Below are 18660 nucleotides of genomic sequence, written 5' to 3'. Positions count from 1 at the left end.
TCCAGATAAAAGTAAATTGTGTATTTCATTTGGAAATCAAGGATCTAGAGTCCAGTGTGAGATTTCTGCAGTCTGGGATGATGTTGAGCGCTGTGTCACCTGCTGCTGTTGGAGGTGTTTGATCCAAAGTCAACACAGCTGTCTACCAAGAGATTTTAGAGCACTTTATGGAGAAGCCGACTTCACACGTGCCCACGGTTTGTCGACCTTTTCATTAGTGCACTCGATCGACCTGCCTGAACTGAACCGTACTTGGAGGTATTGTCAAGAGGAAGATGAGAAACACCAGAGCTAAAAATACTGACAAGCTGAAAGCTTCTGTCAAACCCTCAGTAACACTTCAGCAGTGCAACGAGCTGATCACGTCCATGTCATACCAATAATTTGCACCAAACTGTTTAAGGTTGGACCTTAAACAGTAAAACCTTTTTTTTTTTTTTTTTATAAATTGATCTTATTAAATATTCCAATAAGCTGAGACACTGGATTTCATGTGCATCTGAAAAACAACATAATTAATACTATACAAACCAGATGTATACAGAGGAAATGCTTAGATAGACGACACATTTAAATATAAATCTATGCGATGCGGCAGAACAGCTCTACTGGATCCTATACGAGTTCACAGATGTTCCTAATAATTTGGCTGGACAAACAGATGGGCCAAATTTAAGAAGACAGCATCCAGAGCTGCTTATCTGGTTACCGGCAGTACGGGGACGTCCGTGTCCACCAGGTCGTCCGTTTCCACTACGTGCTCTGACTCCGGGGACGACGACTCGGCGGGGATCACGACCACGGGGCTGATGTGCTCCGACAGAGCAGATGCACGCAGGAAGTTTGGAGGGTTCTGCGACAATCAGAAAGGCACGAGGTTATTCTTTGTATAATGTCCTGGTTTCGTCAGGTTCATCACAGTGGAATCTATTTGCCTACATTTTCATGAAAGCGTGACATCACATTTCATTTTCAGTTGTGAAAAACGATGGGATTCAACAACAAAGATAAAAGCTTTGAACTGAAACTTTTACACGTTTAGGTGTGGTTTAAATGCGCGTAAGTCCTCACCTCAGGCAACTGTGGGATTTGAATCAGCCTCTTAAAATACTGCAGGTTACTGGAGCGATAAAACAGACTCTTTAGCCTGAAAGCAAAAAGGGGAGAGATATAAAAATGAAAAAGAGGAAACGGGAAAACCTCACTGAGAAAAGCAGACAGAGCAAAAAGGTCTGACACTAAAAATTCATTCAGCACGGTAACAAGAGCTCAGAGAAACTGTGACCAACTCTGTGTGTGTGTGTGTGTGAGACACTGAAAGTGAACTTCATACTTCTTGAACTGTTCCTGGAAGCGATCTCTGTGGCCCTGGAGAGTGTCAGCTGGAAGGCCTGCGTGCACACAAAGACAAGTGGCCAGGAATTACTTACAGACAGGTAGATCAGGATACTTTAAAACATGTCTGACTGCATACACATACGGGGGGATTTGATTAAGAATACTTCAGAACTGCAAATTTCCACATCTACCTTTCCAGAGAGTAAGAAAAAGGCTTTTTGAAACTGAGCTGCTGGTTAATTTTTTTTCCCCAGTGAGGCTTTGAAAATTTTCATGAGCCCGAGGGGTTCTGAGGAATCCATCAATTCAGAGAGGAGAAACGCATCTCTCAATCTTTGAAGATAACTGTCAGAGATTTTAAGTATGCACACATCTGAGGAATATTAAGAGCCAAAGGTAAGGCTAGAAATCCTACAGCTAAACCCAGTGCAGTTCAGGAGACACAGGGCTTCATCAGCTTGTACTTAAGTGGTGCTTACGAGTGAGACCTTGAATACAAGCCCATACTACAGTATTTATTCGTCTGTGATTTTACTATTGTAGGCAAAATGATGATGTCAAATATTTGAGGTATAGTAATGTTCAAAAGTGTCGAGCCGCCCCACATTTCTTTATACTTTTCTTGGAAAAGGTGCAGTGACTTATTGAAGCGGGCAAACAAAACTGCATTGGGAGTGTGTTTGGGATGATTATCATGCTGAAAGTTGAAAGTGATGCCAGTAGACGGATCAACTGAAGGTCCAGATGCATCACTCAGGTCCTGTGTCAGGTCTTTTTCCTATTTCTTAAAGATGTGACTTTCAGATGCTGTTTATCTGCTGTAGATAGTTTTTTTTAGTCTTTCCCTTTCTTCTTTTGTCCTGCATCTGTTCAGTTTCCTCAAATTTGTTTAAGGACACATTGCACACCACGCTGAGATATGCCAAGTTTCAGACTAATAGCTTTTTGAGAATTGCCTTGTTGGTGCAAAAATGCTATTTTGTGGAAATTGTTACCAGCAGTCTGTCACAAAAATGTTTACAAAGTGTGTAAAGACATTGGGTCTTTGTTAGGTTGTCTGTTACGTGTAGACACAACACTGGTCCATCCACTGATCATTCGACTGCACTTGAATGAGTCACAAGTTAGTGTTAAATGGCTTAAGCACATCTGTGCTTTAGACAGATGTGATGGCAATGACTACTATTTACCTTTAGCAACAAATTACAGAAGCATTAAAAAAAATGGCAGTTTTGTTCATCGCTAGCTGCAGACCTAATGTTGCTGTTGTGTTTGTTGACCAGTTTTGAACATTAAAAACAATTAACATTAAAATAAAAATACAATTATGATTGAAACTGGTCAACAAACACAGTGAGACTAAGTCTTAACCACATCTGATTAAGCCGAGGATTTGCTCTCATAAGCTAAGGTCAGAAAACCATAAACAACATATAGGATTAAAAAAAAAAAGTTTCAGAGTAAGGCCCGTGTTTATTTTCCTGCACAATCTCAACTAATAAAAAAATGGAAATAATCAGTTATCACCATGGACGAAATCCTACTTTAGCTAGACATCAATAAATGCAAATCGGCCCAGTCTAACAAGGGATTCCAGTCACTTCAGTGATATTCAAAAACTGCACAATATTTGCATTTAGTAACGACAACACTGAGCACCGCTGCAGTTATTGAGCCTGCAGCCGTGTGCGTGCTCGACCAGCAGGGGTGTGTGACTCACATGAGTGCAGCTTAAACAGCAGCTTGACGGTGTAGTCATACAGGTGGCTGCAGTCGAGGATAACCTGGATGAGGGGGGCCAGACGACACTGACCCGCCGCCGTCACAGAGACCGACCGAGACATGTCTAGAGAGCTGAACACTGTGAGGAGAGAGACGGTCAATAAATGCAGACCCAAAAATCAATGCACACACATACACACATGAGCATTAGTAATTATTGCAAACAGTGGGAGACTCATCGATCATACATGTTTCATGACTCAATCAACTCGTGCTCTTCATTTTACTGCTTCTGCCACAATTAACTAATAAAGTGTCTGAGAGCAGCACACGGCTCACTCTTGCTGCACTTAAAGGTTTTAAGTGACGCAGAGAGAGAGAGCAGCAACCTGAACACTAACAGGATTGTGTGACTCGCTGTCATTACGCCCCCCTCTTTCATTTCCCTGCTGCCCTGCTCACACTATCCCCAAAGTCAGCCGCTGAGAGCCTATGTGTAAAGCTGAGGTGTGGTTTCCTGCTTAGTCACAGCGTGCACACACACACACATGCACCTAGATGTCTGGCCTCTTCACCCCCAGATGACGTGATGCTTTTTAGAGAACAGACCACATGAGGAAGCTGACGACAGCATAAGAGATTTGGGTGCAACCTCGATTTTTGATTTGTCAAAACACGACATGTGATCGCCAATGTAACGAAGAGATATGATTTAGGCTTGGGAGCAATATTAGGAGTGAAGTTGGGGACGAGGGTTTGATAACATCACCAGGATGTTGAATGAAAGCCATGATAAATAGATACCAGAATGTAATTTCCTCCTGATCATTCATAAATGGAGGCACGCAGCCTTCCTGGCATTTCTTCTGAGCTCCTGGTCACATCCCAGCGCTCTATTTTTAGCTCGACCCACACTTCAAGAGACATTAACCTGGGATGACTCACCCAGACAACAAGGGGGGCTAAAATATAACATGAATCCACAAACAGCCTGGCAGTAAACTGAAACAGAAGAGGTGGAGCTCTGACGTGACATATATATATATATCATCACATCATCTTTATTTCTGCGCACCATTGTGCAGAGACCTCCGATCCGTCAGACTGCGTATTCCTGTCTGTGAAAGTGTGAACTTGGATGCATTCATCTGTGGGTGTGTGAATGTTAATGCGCACGGTTTCAGATAAGCACAGCTGGCAGCGCAGTCAGACCAGAATAACTTACCACCCAGGAAGAGGTTGAGCTCACACTCCAGGTAGTCAAACATCTCTACGGTCAGCTGGAAGCTACAGGACAGGAGAGAGACACGCAGAGCTCATTTAAATAGAAATGCTAAACTTAAATAAATAAACACTCTGAAAACACATCAGATCTCATGCTGGATGTCTACACCGATATGGACTGGATAATCTGTTAGCAACACAAGGATGCCACATCATTAGATGGAAACAAAAAACATTATGCCACAGGGATTTTATCGAAATGTCATTGTAGAAACTCATAACGGTGCTCGTTAGTTTGCTTGTTTGCATGCCTGACAATGTTGAGGCTCATAAAGATGATGGATGGTGTGTCCTGCAGAGGTCTCCTCTCAAATCTGGACCAGGGCATCACTGAGCTCCTGGCCAGTTTCATGTGCAACCTGGTGGCATTGAAACATAACGTCCCCGAGGGTTTCTATTGGATTTAGGTCAGGCAACCATGAGGGGCAGCCAATGGCATCAGTTCTAACATACTCAAGGAGATGCCTGTATACTCTCACCACATGACGCCGGGCATTGCCATGTACCAGGAGGAACCCAGGACCCACTGCACCAGCGTAGGGCCTGACAATGGATCCAAGGTTTACTGATACCCAATGGCGGTGTTGTTGTCATGGATACACCTCCTCAGGCTATCACTAACAACACAGTCATGCTGAATGACGTTACAGGCATCATAATGTTCTCCACAGCTTCTAAAGACCCTTTCATGTCTGTCACATGTGCTCAAAGCAAACCTGCCAATTCTGGTATTCTATGTCAAATTCCAATTGGACTCCACGGTGCTGGCAGTGAGTACAGGACCCTCTATAAGTCCTGATTGTTTGGTCAGAGACATTCACACCAGTGATCTGCTGGGGGTCATTTTCTAGCTCCGGCAGTGCTCATCAGGATCTTCATCGAACAAAGGAGCAGATACAGATACAGGTCCTGTTGATGAGTTAAGGACTTTCTACGGCTCAGTCAAGTTCTCCTAGAGTAACTTTCTCATGGAATCTCCTCGAAACAGCAAAACCCAAAACAAAACAAAAAGCCCAGAAAGGAATAGTTATGGGCAAACTATCCTAAATGAAGTGTTTGACAGCTCTTTCATGTCTTCCTTTTGCCCGTGTTAATTAGATCCATGTGGCTCGCAAAAACGAATAAAAGACAACTGAAACCTCTCCGCGTCCGTGAGATGGCTCTGACACTGATATACATGCCTCAGATTACAACATCGATGGCAAATCTAACAAATGGGTACAGAGCACTTGTAACATTAGATTTCTTTTAACCTACAGACGAGTGTTTTCCTTCTTTTACACATTTCTTTCCATTTCTTCTGATTTTCCACAAACTTTTGCTCTTTTTTTGGGAGAAAATATCAAACAAAAACATGTCTGGTTTATTACTATCAAAGCATTAAAGAAGCAGATACCGATCCAGGACTGTTGGCTTACGTGACCATCTCTTTCCGGATCGGGAGCATATCCAGGCACTTCCTTAGCCACCATTTATTCCTAATATGTCTCCTATTGAACATCAAAATGTTCATCAAAGGCCAGCCACAACCAGTAACCACTGCACAGCTGCAGCCTGCACTCATCCAGGAATGCAGAGCAATCTCTCAACAACAGATCTGGACACTTGTGCAGTCCATGCACAGATGGGAGACTGCTTGCATCATACTGAGTGGAGGCTATACCTCAAATGAAACATCTTCTATAAACGTGTTAAAGTGTTAGTATGTGTCAAAGTAAAGAACAAGCCTTTTGGTTATCCCCATGAACAGCCACATATTATCCGTGTGCGACTGTCCAGTAACAACTGAAGGATTTTGCATTTCACACTTTTGCTCCACAAAGCTGAGAAAAAGGCAACGCTGCCAGCACAGCGGTCCTGTCTGCCAAACAAAAACAATACGAGCAGCCGAAGCAGCGACTCGCCACACTCACAAGTTGTTGACGTCGTTCTCTCCCGCCTCGTCGAGCTGTCGGTTTGACATCTGAAGGTTTCCTGGAAAACGAGGGTTCTGAAAGACAAAGCAATGTAAAAGTCCTGATTACGGTTTGTGGCATGAATAAGGCACGGCGGGACCACGAAGCGACGTTCAGAGCCAACTTTATTAGATTCACACCACACCACACCACCACCAACCCCTGAGTCCCCGTGTTTTAACACGGCGGGCGTGATTGCGGATGCCGTGCAGGTGCGTCCGCACGGCACCGCAGACCACGCCCCACCACACGGTTATATACCAGACCAATCTGATGGTTGTAAAAAGCAATGTGCTATTTAAATTAAGATTCATTAATTAGTCTGAGTACTGTGAGTCAAATAAGTTGTACGAGCGGTTGGAGATGAGGGAAGGGAGACCGGACAAAAGATACAAATGACAAGGCTTTACTTTGAAACACCCCGTGAGTATTTCACACTATTTTGTACTTTCACCCTACTACTTTTACTCGATTACTCCATTTAAAAACATGTAGTGAAATAGCAATGTCAATCTACGCGTAGTGATCCATTTTTAATAGAAACAACTGATTAGAGCAATTGTTAGTAATACTGAATTAATATGCATACTAGCAGGCATGCATCATATGCATGTTTGCCACTTTCCAGGTGAAAATCCTCAACCTTGGCAAAAAACACCCAGACCTTCTGGGACAGCACCGGCACTGTATTCTGGTCCCTCCTTAACTCTACTCAGATGTCTCATAAAAAGCTACACTACAGATTCTTGGGAGGCCATTAGTGTAAAAGCTGGAATTTTCTCTGAAGCCACCCGCAGAGACCTGCTGGCACTAAAAGGAGAGTCTGAGACAAAGATAATGAGAGACGAGGGAGAGTGGTGATGGGTTTTATAGGTCAGGCCAACTCACTTTGATGTGAAACTCCATTTTGGTGATGAGCAGTTTGAGGTAGATGCTGCACAGCTTCCCGTAGCCTTCACTCAGGTGACCCTGATGTAGAAAGACAGAAGAGGAAGTGAAGAAATCCAAGGAAACAAAGGAGAAACAGTTTCCCCATGTCCTTCCTTCTAAAGGTCACAGGGACACCGTGACCTTTAGAAGGTCTCACAGTGTACGGGTGAATGCAAAAACCCAGTTGACAATATCTCTAGCCTGTGAGTGAGGGTGGTAATGACATAACAGGAAAGAAAGAGGCCACAACCTTTGTCCCACTGACCACGCTTCCTGTATCCTCCTTCCTACTGACATCAGCAAAACTCAGTTAGTGTAATAAGGAATATCTTAGACCTCCACCCCAGTCGCTGTTGCTCAATTAATCACTTAGGAGTGTCTCTTGAGATTTTTGTGGCTAAATGTATTGCAGTTGACACGCTTGCATTTCATCAGAGTCACCGGCATCAATATAATGAAGAGAAATCTGCTCACTTCTATCAGTGGTTCCCAGCATTTTCCATCTATGCCCCATTCAGATGGACAACACTGCTTCATCAACACTATAGTACATATATCTGTATATGTTATTTGGGTGTACATTCAGGATTATTTAGCCTAATGTTTAAGCTGTTATGTTCCGTTAACAAGAATTTTAGCTAACAGTTTATTCACACTTTTTTTGGCTTCCACTTTCATCTATTTATTTATTTAATCTATTCATTTATATATTTGTCTTATGTATATATTTGTTCAAGTTGGATAGCAACTTGAACAGCTCTTGTAACTTGTTAGCTCACTATAACTGTTAGCTAGCTATGACAATTGCCAGATTTTAATGTAATACTTAGCTATTTATGTCATTTTAGCTGTTAACCCCCCCCCCCCCCCCCCCCACACACACGCAAGTGAAAATTGTGAGTTATTCCTGAGTCGAAACTTGGTATGCAACTTGCTAACCTGCTAACATAAAAATGTGAGTTGCTGAAGGTAAAATAGTTTTTCTTTACGGATGGAAACAGGCTTTAATCATTTATCCATTATGTTTAGCTGACTATTTCATTTGTTTATTTATACAATTAGGTAATCGTTTAAATTGCTTGTTAAAACTTCTGTTTTTTTTCTAAAAACATTTCTTTAGCTCTCTCAGTTATTGAGCCATACCGTTAGCTAGCTAAGATAAATTTCCAACTTTCAGTCTAGTTAAGTTTAGTTACCTACTTCAACTATTAACCAATTAGGTTGCGCTAACAATGTAATGTATGCATACAGTTAATCATTTTTACTGCCCATCTAAACCTTTATGTTTATTATCTACATAATTTAACTCATGAGGCATATAGTTAGCTAGCTATGACAATTTACAACTTTTAATGTAATACTTAGCTATTTATATCATTTCAGGTGTTAACTGTGTAAGTTTGTTTCTGCCACTGAATAATAATTTAACTGTTGAGGCACACAGTTAGCTAGCTATGACAATTTTCCACTTTTAATTCATTACTTATCAACTTATCTTAATAAAATAATCTCTGCATTTATAATGTCAGGAAACAATTTTCATCCATGCTTTTCTAACCAGTCAGATATTTCTTGTCCATTTTAATCACTTGTGTTTTCTTTCGGTTGTTATTGGTTAACTAAAGGCGCAGTAACACTAACAGTGGTGCTCAAACCTATTCAGGTCAACTAAATTATTTATTCTTTTAATGCATCTCTGGCTTCCTACAAGATACCTGGAGAGGGAAGTCAGTGGGGTGGATAAATGCAAATATTATCAAATGACATTATTGTTTTTTAACTACACCACCAAGACTAAACGCATGTCAGCACAAATCCCCCAAACCAGAACGACACCAGCCTCGGTGACATTACTGTTTCATGAGGGTGGTAGATGATGCAACATGAGCTCATGTGGCTTTTGTCCATTATGTCTGTCACTACACCCTGGCAGCAGGCTACCAACAAATGATGATGAATATAATCTGCTATGATCACCACAGCAAAGAGGACAGTTGGCAGCCGTACTCTGATAATGAACAAAATCCAAGTAAATCAGCAAAAATTGCACCTGTATATGTTAAACTCCTAGAAAGATCATTTTAATGAGTCAACACCCACCTGGACAGCCTGTTAATGCCTTTTTAGTGAGTGCCTTCACCTGGCCTGAGGTTCGCTACACAAGTTTATTCCATGTGAACTTAATCTGGTGCTTAATCTGACATCTCGTAAAAATAGCCTGAGCACTATATGTCTAATAACTCTGCCGCCTGTTTATTTACTGCTGCGTTATTGTTTCTGTGGCTTTCTTGGTCTCTCAACATGCTTTTAAAAAGAAAATAATCTACTCTGAAAGCACTTTAAGCTCTGCTGTAATTCAGGAAGTAAAGCGAAAAAGCTACTGCCTCCGTAAATTAATTGACAGAATTTGTTTTGTTCATTTACCGAGCGCCTCTACAGTACTATGCACTTCTGCACACACAACTGCGATGCCAGAATAAAGGGCATAATAATACACAGTGTTTCGTGTCTTCACATAACAAATGCAGTGGTCCCACAAGCCACTGCCAAGCTGCACGATAATGCCAAGCTGTCAGAAAATCATGCAATCACAGAATGATTTATAACATTAATTACTGTAACTAGAATTTAATGACACTTAAAGGCAATAACAATAAGGCATCCTTCATATAGCTGCAAAAGACAGTTTGGTTGTACAAAACTGGTTCAGTAAAGATAGATTACATCTCTTATGACGACAGCTGTAAATATTACTGGAGAGTAGCATTGCTGGTCACCACAGCAGATAGCTCGGCATATTTGATTTGGCAGATTTCTAAACTGGATGCCCTTCCTAACAAAACCTCAGAGTGATGTGTGTCTCCACCCGGTATCTTTCACATGCAAGGCATATGTGTAACCACTACACTATGGAGCCACTGTAAATACAGGAGTAACACCCCAGGCTATACTGACTAGTTTAAATGGTCACATTTTAGTAATGAGTATGTTTCATTCGTATCATGTTTTATTCAATTCCTTTTTAGTGTTACAATAAAGTAAGGACTAAAGAAGATTACCGTATTTTTTGGACCATAAGGTGCATTAAGCGAAACAAAAGAGTCAGAGAAGTCAAACTTTACTCAACTCATTCTTCTTGCTTCCTCCACTTCTGTACCATTGATTCATTAATGTTGAATTCTCTCACAGCTGCTCTATTACCGTGTTGTCGCAGTATATTAATGACTAACCTCGTATTGTGGATGGATTATCTCAGTTGTTCTGACTGAAGTTTGGTCCCTTTACAGCATCCTGCCAAGCGATTGGATTTATCCTTAACCATCAGGAACCCTCACGTTAACTTTTATCCAGTGGAAAAAAGTTGGCGTTCATCCTCCAGCTTCACTGTGTTTATGTTATGCTAACATAGTTGTGTCGCTAGCGCTCACGTAGCACATCATTATATACCAGCTAGCCCAACTTCAGTAACCCTACAAACATCACTGCTGTTTAGTTTTCTGTCTTCATTTATGTTGGAAGTGATAGCAGAGCTGTACGTTTTAATTTGTTCAGACATCTCTCAGTCAGAACATGCTATATCATGTTTAGGTGGAAATTAACGAGCTAACTTCCTGCTAACTTCTAAATCTGTTAAATTTAATAAATTCTGTTTTCATGGATGCCTGGATGTTAAACTTAATTGTTACACCTTGTAAAGCAGCAACGCTGATCATTTTATTAAAGATGAAATAATTTAGACAGTTTTTGACTCTCAGTGATGCTGCAGTGTTCGTTTGACTTTGGGGCCTAATGGGGACGGAGTTTTGGACCCAGATTACTCCACAAGGCTCCTGACTACGGCAGCCGTTCTAAAACATTTTTTGTCAGATTTTTCTAATGCCGTGTATCACATAAAATCGTATCGAGGTCAGTAAGCACAGCTAGAATTCATACATAAGACAAACTGGATTATAAGGCACACTGTCAATTTTTGAGAAAATTAAAAGATTTTAAGTGTGCCCTGTAGTGTGGAAAATGCAGTAAATGAGACTTATGACTGTGTGAGATGACATAATCCTTACCCACATCCTGCTCATATCAGTTAAATCAGCCTTGTTCCTCATGGAGTCCTTTATCACCTGAAGAATCAACAATGGAAACAAAGAGAGGGGAAACATCCTTAACATTGAGTATCAGAACACAGTTACAATAAGAGGGAGACAAAGTTTTCGTGTTTACGTACGTTCGGATGCCCGTCCCGCAGCAGCTTGTGGAAGACATGGCAGAACTTCCAGCAGAGCACGGCGTTGCTGGAGAGAGGAAGCCGGTTGACTGCCGCCCAGAAGGTGTGGGCACCTTTCTCATGATGGGTCCCCAAGATGCAGGGTGAGAGCGGCAGTCAAGGATCACAGGCTTACAGTGTTTGTGTAGCCTGGCGGAGCCTAAGTATTTACCAATCTCAATACAGAAAACTCTTATTTTAACATTTGTTGCATCTCCTTTGTGTGTGAATTTTTTTAATGATCTCTTTTCTGATGTTTGAGGCCTTTGCTTAGCTCCGTCTCTGTGCAGGATGTTAGATGTTAGCAGTTTGGTGCTTTTTAGTCTGTCTGATAAAACAGAAATATGTCCGTCTAGCCTTCCATTTGGTTTTACACATGACTAAATTAGCTGTGCAGCAGGGCCATGTGCAGACGACGGGGTTACACAAAATTAGCTGTTTTGCACCAACACAGCCCTCCAGCTACGGAAGGATGATTTTGCACACACAACAAAGTCAAAACAAATGCTCTTCCTCTCCTCAAACACTCCAACAAACAAACACACACACACACACACACACACACACACACACACGTTAGGATATTCCTGGCATGCTTCTCTTTGACAGCGACCTCCTGTGTGTTGATGGCCTTGTTGATGCTGACAGCCTGTGAAGAGGAGTAAAGAAAGGGCAGAAGAGAAGAGGGGAGAGAAGCAGAGGAAATAAATCAGCCCACAGCTTTTTTACTCACAGCAAAAAAAACAAGTCAAGTTTTTCATTTTAAAACTTGACATCCTTCCACCTTTCAGAAAGTTGCCTTTTCCCTTTTCTAACCACCTGGGGAATGAGAGGCAGCCCAGGTTTTTTTATAACGCGCTGATTGACCCATTTTCTGCAGAGTTGGTATTCAAGGCAGCAGCTGAGAGGCCTCCTCTCTGCTGCTGAGGAGGATCTACAGCCTCGAAAGAGACGCGTGTGCTGCCAAATCTCAGCATGGAGTGCAGTCAGCAAGTTAAATTACAGACATGTGACAGAGCATGTAAGAAGGGCCGAAACGGCGCAGGTGCTTTTTTTTTTTTTTTTTTTTTAAATTCTCCTGCGTGTTTGTGTTAATTCACAGGATTAGATGTCATCATATATACAAACAAAGCAGGAAACAGTTGCAACATCTGCAGAGGATAGAGGCCGGACAGAAAACCACCACGGACTACTCTTCAGCAAACATAGTTAACATTAAGACTGTAACCAGACAGATTTAATGAGATGGCACCAGCAACCAGACACGTGCGGATAAGCAGGGGAGCATCTGTCTGTGCTATGACATCTACTGTACTGAGGAATGTTGGCCAGACTGAACCTGAAGCTCCTCCAACTTCAGCTCAAATTTTAAGAATCATCAGAGATGAATTACAGAACCACCAGAACACACTGGAATGACTTTTCACTTCTGCTCTAACCCAGTGTGACACAGTCACAAGGCTGAAAATGCTGCCACCGGTAGCTTGGATGGTGTTAGTTTGGCAGTTTTTGTGGGGATTTCTGGTTGTGCTATGGCACGCTATTAGCTTTCAGCAGGTACTATGGACACTCCCTCTCATTCTTAAACTACCCTTTAGATAAAAGCTCATGGTTCAGGCCATCATTTAGATATGCTGCTGTGCCCCCCCCCCCATTTTCCATGCATTTCTTTGCTACAGCCAATTACTTTTTGTACTCTCTCTCTCGCTGTGGCCTACCTTTGTGCAGGCTCTACATGTTTCAGGTCTGCACTTCCTGGCCCACCAAAGTGGCGAGTATACCTTCTTAGCTGAGGCAGAAGCCACCAATCCCGAGTGTGGCTTAGTTTGGGGTTTCGTTTCAGTTGAAAGGGAGTCGTTTCTCTCAACTGTAACTTTCTATACAGGATATTTTTGGGTTTCTTTCTTTGTAACATAGGAAGGTGAAAATGAGGCATACTAAACATGCTCTAAGATAACTTATATTACGAACTACTACAAAATTAATAAAGTGCTATTCAAAGAAAAGCATTAAAAACACAACCACTATTTAATAAAACAAAGCCTGGGTGTCCAGCAATGCTTGCAGATTGTGAGGCTGGACTTTGCACAGCATAGCTTAAAAGCTAATGGTACCATGCTAACATGCAAATAATAAATAAGATGAAAAATTCCTCATTTATCCCATATTTGTAAAATTATTTTGTTACAGCCATCAACCGTAATAACATCAACAGCAGTAGTAGTAACTCCTCACACACAATCAGGGGCTCACCAACCAAACCTCATCTATATCAGGTATTGTGACCTCATTGTGTTGCCTAACAACAGCCTACCAATGGGCTAGAATGGCCATTGTCACATTTCCGCACCTGCATCCTTTTAATTTCAACACAATACACATTTGATTTACAGGCACCAAAGTTAAATCAGCCGTTTTATTATATTATAAAGTCATCACATGTCTTAGCAACCACCTAACAACAGACTAAAACTAAACACCCTGGTTCTTACTTGACCGCGCAAAGTGCTTTATACAACATGCCTCATTGACCCATCCATATGCGCACTTAACAACACATCGGAGAGCAACTTTGGGGTTCAGTACCTTGCTCAAGGACACTTTGGCATGCACTCTGGAGCAGCCGGGGATAGAAAGACCAAACTTCTCAGTAGTCAATCTAATTTGCATTAGACCTTCTTTACCTCCTGAGCTACAGCCACGCCAAATAAGTGCAGTAGCTTGAGTAATAGTAATAAAAAATTAAATAAACAGGGATAATAATTGATCTCTGTGCCAGACAGATATATTGCGTTACACAGACTGAAAGCACGAGGTATAAAACATTTCCTACATCCAGCCTCGTTTGTTTTCATCGTTTTAGTTTTATTTGTTAGCAGGAAAACACTTGCTCATTGAAAATGAAGTTTACAGTTTGAGTCTGAGTGGAAAGCAATTCGTTTTGTAGGCGCCTGGTCAGAAACCAGAATGTTGAAATGATCCAGAAATGAAAAACAGGAACTGAAATGATCACCCAGCGATGGCGCCAGACGAAAAGCTAAAACAGAGTTTATAGCACCAATGATTAAAGCGATGAGGCAGAATTAGACATCTCATTCTTTCATATCCTCTATGCTAAATTTCCCAATTTCCCACAATGCAATATGACCTCAACGTTACACACTGGCTAATTTCGTCATCATTCGACTGTCAGCATGTTTTTTTTCTCTTTTTTTTAACTCTACCCCTCACCAGTGCTGATCTACGAAACATAACCTGACTCATAACCGGTTTTGTGCAATCAAGTTCACTATTAAAATATCTTCACGTATTTGGTGGCGCCTTCTGCAATGTGGAAACTGGCCAGTGGACTTCCTCTTTGACTCAGCCTGTGGAGATCACCGATATGCGGACATTTTATGATAAACCATTTAACACCTGCTGAGAAATTTCCGTACACATTTTACTTATGATGAGAAAAACAAATAAACATCAGAGATCGCTGCATTTATTTGGATTCATCCTCTGAGGAATATCTGAACGGTCCAATAGGTCGTTTATTAATCAGAAGGTCAGCGGTTTCATCCCTGGCTTCCCTTCGTCTGCATGTAGAAGTACCCTTGGGGAAGATACTCATTTGTCGCCTGGAGTAGTAAGAAAGTACCTTGAGGGCTCAAACTGTGTAGGAAAGATATATTTGTGGCCCATTTACATTTGGACTGACAGAAATTTGCATCCATAGATACGTGCATGAAAAGTTCAAAAGCCTTCTAGCTGTTGTGTGAAAGTTTTCACGATGCTTTTAGGTTATGTCAGCTGGCAGCCAACCAGGAAAAACCCGCAAGTACAAATAAATATAAATCTTCTAGAACCCACATCGCTTCAGAGTTTTTCAGATAGTTTCTGTGAAGGCGAGGTGACGTGAAGCAGCATCTGGCTGACATTAAACACGAGGGGAAAACAAAACCGGGAAAAGTTCTACATCCAAACAGCTGACTCAAACGGAGCCCGAAATGCCGGTCTTCCGCACACACGACCAAACAGGGCAGCGTATCCTGCCGCTATCATTTGCAGGGTGTCTCCAGCAGAGAGCGAGGAGAGCGATGGGGATGGGGTCAGCAGAGGACGGGAGGCCTGTTTCATAATCTCACTTCCCACAGATGTTCGGAGTGCGCTCCTCCTCTTCCAGTATGTGAGCTGCCGGGACTGGAAGTTTACTGCGAGGAATCGGAAGAGGAGGAGGAGGAGGAGTGGGGTAGAAGGAGGTTGGAATGGGGAAGGGAAAGGAGAGATGAAAGGAGGAATGATCTGGGAGCAGGGATTTCTGTCAGTCTCTTTAGGAAAATTTTAAGATCTTCTCTGTGTCGAGCTGACCTCGGTGAATGAAAGGCTCCATATCTTCTTAGTCTGTCTCTGTGTGATCTTGCAGATACACCACATGTTGATGTTCGAGTTATCTTCTATTGCACAATGTTCTGACAGCATCCTGTGACTGAGCTTGACAGATAACTAGACTATAAATATTCTAGGTTTACAGCGAGTTTTATTTAGCTTTGGAAAGACAACCTGGGTGTGTGCACCTCGATCTACTTCAGATTTCCACAACGCTACCTGGTGTCGCAGACTGCTGAGAAAAAAAATGCCCGAGAGAGCCCATCTAGAAAGTATTTTCTTTCTAGCCACAATCCTGAAACAGATGACGTTTGGATCGGAGAAGAAGAATGTGGGTCTGGCTTGTCAAAACAACGGCAGACAATAGACCGCCACCTCCACACGCGCCATCACTCTGAGTGACATATCAGCAGCAGCGAAAGCAAGCAGGCAGGCAGGCAAACACAAGTTTACTGTTGAGAAAAATCTAATTTATGAGTTTGGTTCAGTCACAGGAGTGATTCAGTGATCATGAGAAGACGAGGAGGAATTCAGGAGCTGGTTGCTGTTTGCACAGCATCCGCCCCTCCGCGCTCAGGTCGTAGTCCTGTCGATGGTGAACAGCCGGCGCTATGAATCATAAAGGTGAGAAGAGACAGACGTGGATAACAGAAAGTGCGCTTATACTTTGGTGCAGTATGGGTGGGGACTCTTTATTAAAAGGAAAAGCCGTAAAACTTACAGCAAGAAAAGTTCAAAATCTATCCACTCTAAAGTTGTCCAGTGGGCCGGGTAGGAGCCTTTACTGAGCAGATTTAGGACCCAGGGCCTTATGTTTGACACCCCTAGCGTGACCTGGGGAGAGCAGGCACGTGGCGGGACACATGACGGCCACCGGCTAGTTGTTTCTATGTAGGCACAAAGTATAACAACCTGACGCTGCACGCTTTCTTGTTTTTTAAAAGGTTAAAGGTCGGCGCCGGATGTTTGCATCCTGACACGCACCGCTGGATATGATCTAGAAAAGCGTACGCGTGAAAACAGCCTGTGTCTGCTGATAGAGTCCACAAAAGGAAGGCCAGTGAGTTATGATCAGTCATGTGCTTTAAAAAAAAAGAAAAAAAAAAAGTTAGACTTCCTGTTTACAAATAAACCAGAAGGTCTGACGACAGGATCTGGAAATTTATGGGAACTTTATGATTACTGGAATACTTTTCTTTGTTTTGTTTTTTGTTAAACAACCCTGAAGATTCTGTTCATGCACAAAAGGAAGAAAGAAAAAAAAAAAAAGACCCCATGCAGCTGCGAAACCCTGATTTCTTGCACCACCTGAGGCTGATACAGAGAATGGTTGTAGAAAGGCTTTCAGTGATGCAACACATTCAAAAAGCTATTTCTTCTCCAGAAACATTGAGGCTGTGTAGACTGATGCACCTGTGAGTATTTGGAATTAAACAGACTGAATTTGAAGCTTCGCGTGTGGAGGCTGGAACATGAAATGTGGCCAATGGCAACACAAAAAGCCTCAAATTAAGATAATATTGTCACTCCTTTTCAGGAGTTATGAACATATAGCGCTGTATTTATTTACACTTAAGAGTTTGAATACAATCTATACACACTTCTTGTGTTTTGCACCTTTTTCCTTCTTTTAAACACGATCCATATTTCTAAACATTGTATTCAAAGTGTAGGTTAACACTGAAACACCATGTCTACACTTAAGCCACATCTGCTTTACATTTTACTGATGAGGGAAGTGACTTTTGTGGCATTTCCTGTCATGGTCACTGGCTGCTAATTTGTCACAAGCACTAAAATTGTGACACTCGTGTTGTGATCTGCATGTGAGCTAACACAGCCTTCAGGGATCGAAGCTGTAAGTTTTAACATCGACAATTTGCTTTGCTTCTCCTTTTCTTTCCATCACACAAGAATAAAAAAGAAGAAGAAAAAAATCAAGGGATGATTGAGTAAACGCCAGTGCAACTGGTTCCCACATGAGGATGACCCAATTAGCCCACAGTGAGACTTTGTACTTTGTGTTAGGGTTGAATGGGAGTGCCAGCTGCCTAGATCTCCTGGCATTGGCTGAGGCGGCTTGCCGGCATCAATAAATCAGTGGCCTATTAGCCCCTCGCAGTGCAGCCACTCGGACCGGCTGACAAAGTCAAATGACGAGCAATTAAATCACAGGTGAGAGGAAAGTGATTATAAAGCTGAGGCGCAAAGATCCGCCCCGAGAGAGTCCTTAAACTGGGGAACCTACGTCACTGCATCTGCAGGGGGCCGGCATCTTTTGCGCTTCCCCTTTCCGCCCTGAAGCAAAGAGTCATAACGAGCCATCAATCAATTACTCGCCGACGCAACACAGAAGTCCTTTCTGCTTCTTGATATCTACAGAAACATCTTCTTTTCCACAGTTCTGCTTTCAAACAAAGTGTTATTGATACAGTGTTGAAAGCATGCAAAGTCGGGCCTGGCAAGCACCAATCAGCTCTTCTGTGGAAAGCGCGGCATTGATATGCTGATCGTGGTCTGGCTGCGCCCGCTGAAGGCCCAGCGCACAGCACCCAGAGGGAGAAAGCATCTTCTGCCTGCTAAACGAACCGGCCCTCGCTGAGCGACTCCCTTCCCCAACCCTCCGCCTCCCAAAGAGCATGTGACTAAAAAGCGATGTTGGGCGATTTGATTCCCATGTCAGTCCCGGAGACATGTCATCTTATCGTGGTCACTTTATGACGGTCACAGAGAAAAGACAGCGCTCTCGGATATTTTTGTCTCTGGCGCGTTGTCGCACATTTCATGTCAGCATTAGTG

The 18660-nt window shown here is 42.4% G+C and overlaps 1 protein-coding gene across 2 annotated transcripts in view; it reads right to left on the bottom strand.

The window, feature by feature from the left end:
* Nucleotides 1–18660, bottom strand: part of hip1 (huntingtin interacting protein 1) — a 52044-nt gene that overhangs the window by 18959 nt on the left and 14425 nt on the right. For both annotated transcript variants that reach the window (XM_082502049.1, XM_082502050.1), the window contains exons 2-11: nt 12076–12139; nt 11452–11594; nt 11291–11347; nt 7188–7268; nt 6258–6334; nt 4286–4347; nt 3059–3199; nt 1334–1391; nt 1072–1147; nt 710–853 (exon numbers count right to left, since the gene is read on the bottom strand). In XM_082502049.1, the coding sequence (XP_082358175.1) occupies nt 710–853; nt 1072–1147; nt 1334–1391; nt 3059–3199; nt 4286–4347; nt 6258–6334; nt 7188–7268; nt 11291–11347; nt 11452–11594; nt 12076–12139 (903 nt within the window). The remainder of the gene's footprint in view (nt 1–709; nt 854–1071; nt 1148–1333; nt 1392–3058; nt 3200–4285; nt 4348–6257; nt 6335–7187; nt 7269–11290; nt 11348–11451; nt 11595–12075; nt 12140–18660) is intronic.

Source organism: Aulonocara stuartgranti, assembly GCF_965226115.1.
Source record: "Aulonocara stuartgranti genome assembly, chromosome: 14".
Taxonomy (NCBI): Eukaryota; Metazoa; Chordata; class Actinopteri; order Cichliformes; family Cichlidae; genus Aulonocara; species Aulonocara stuartgranti.
This window is presented reverse-complemented; position numbering and strand designations above follow the sequence as displayed.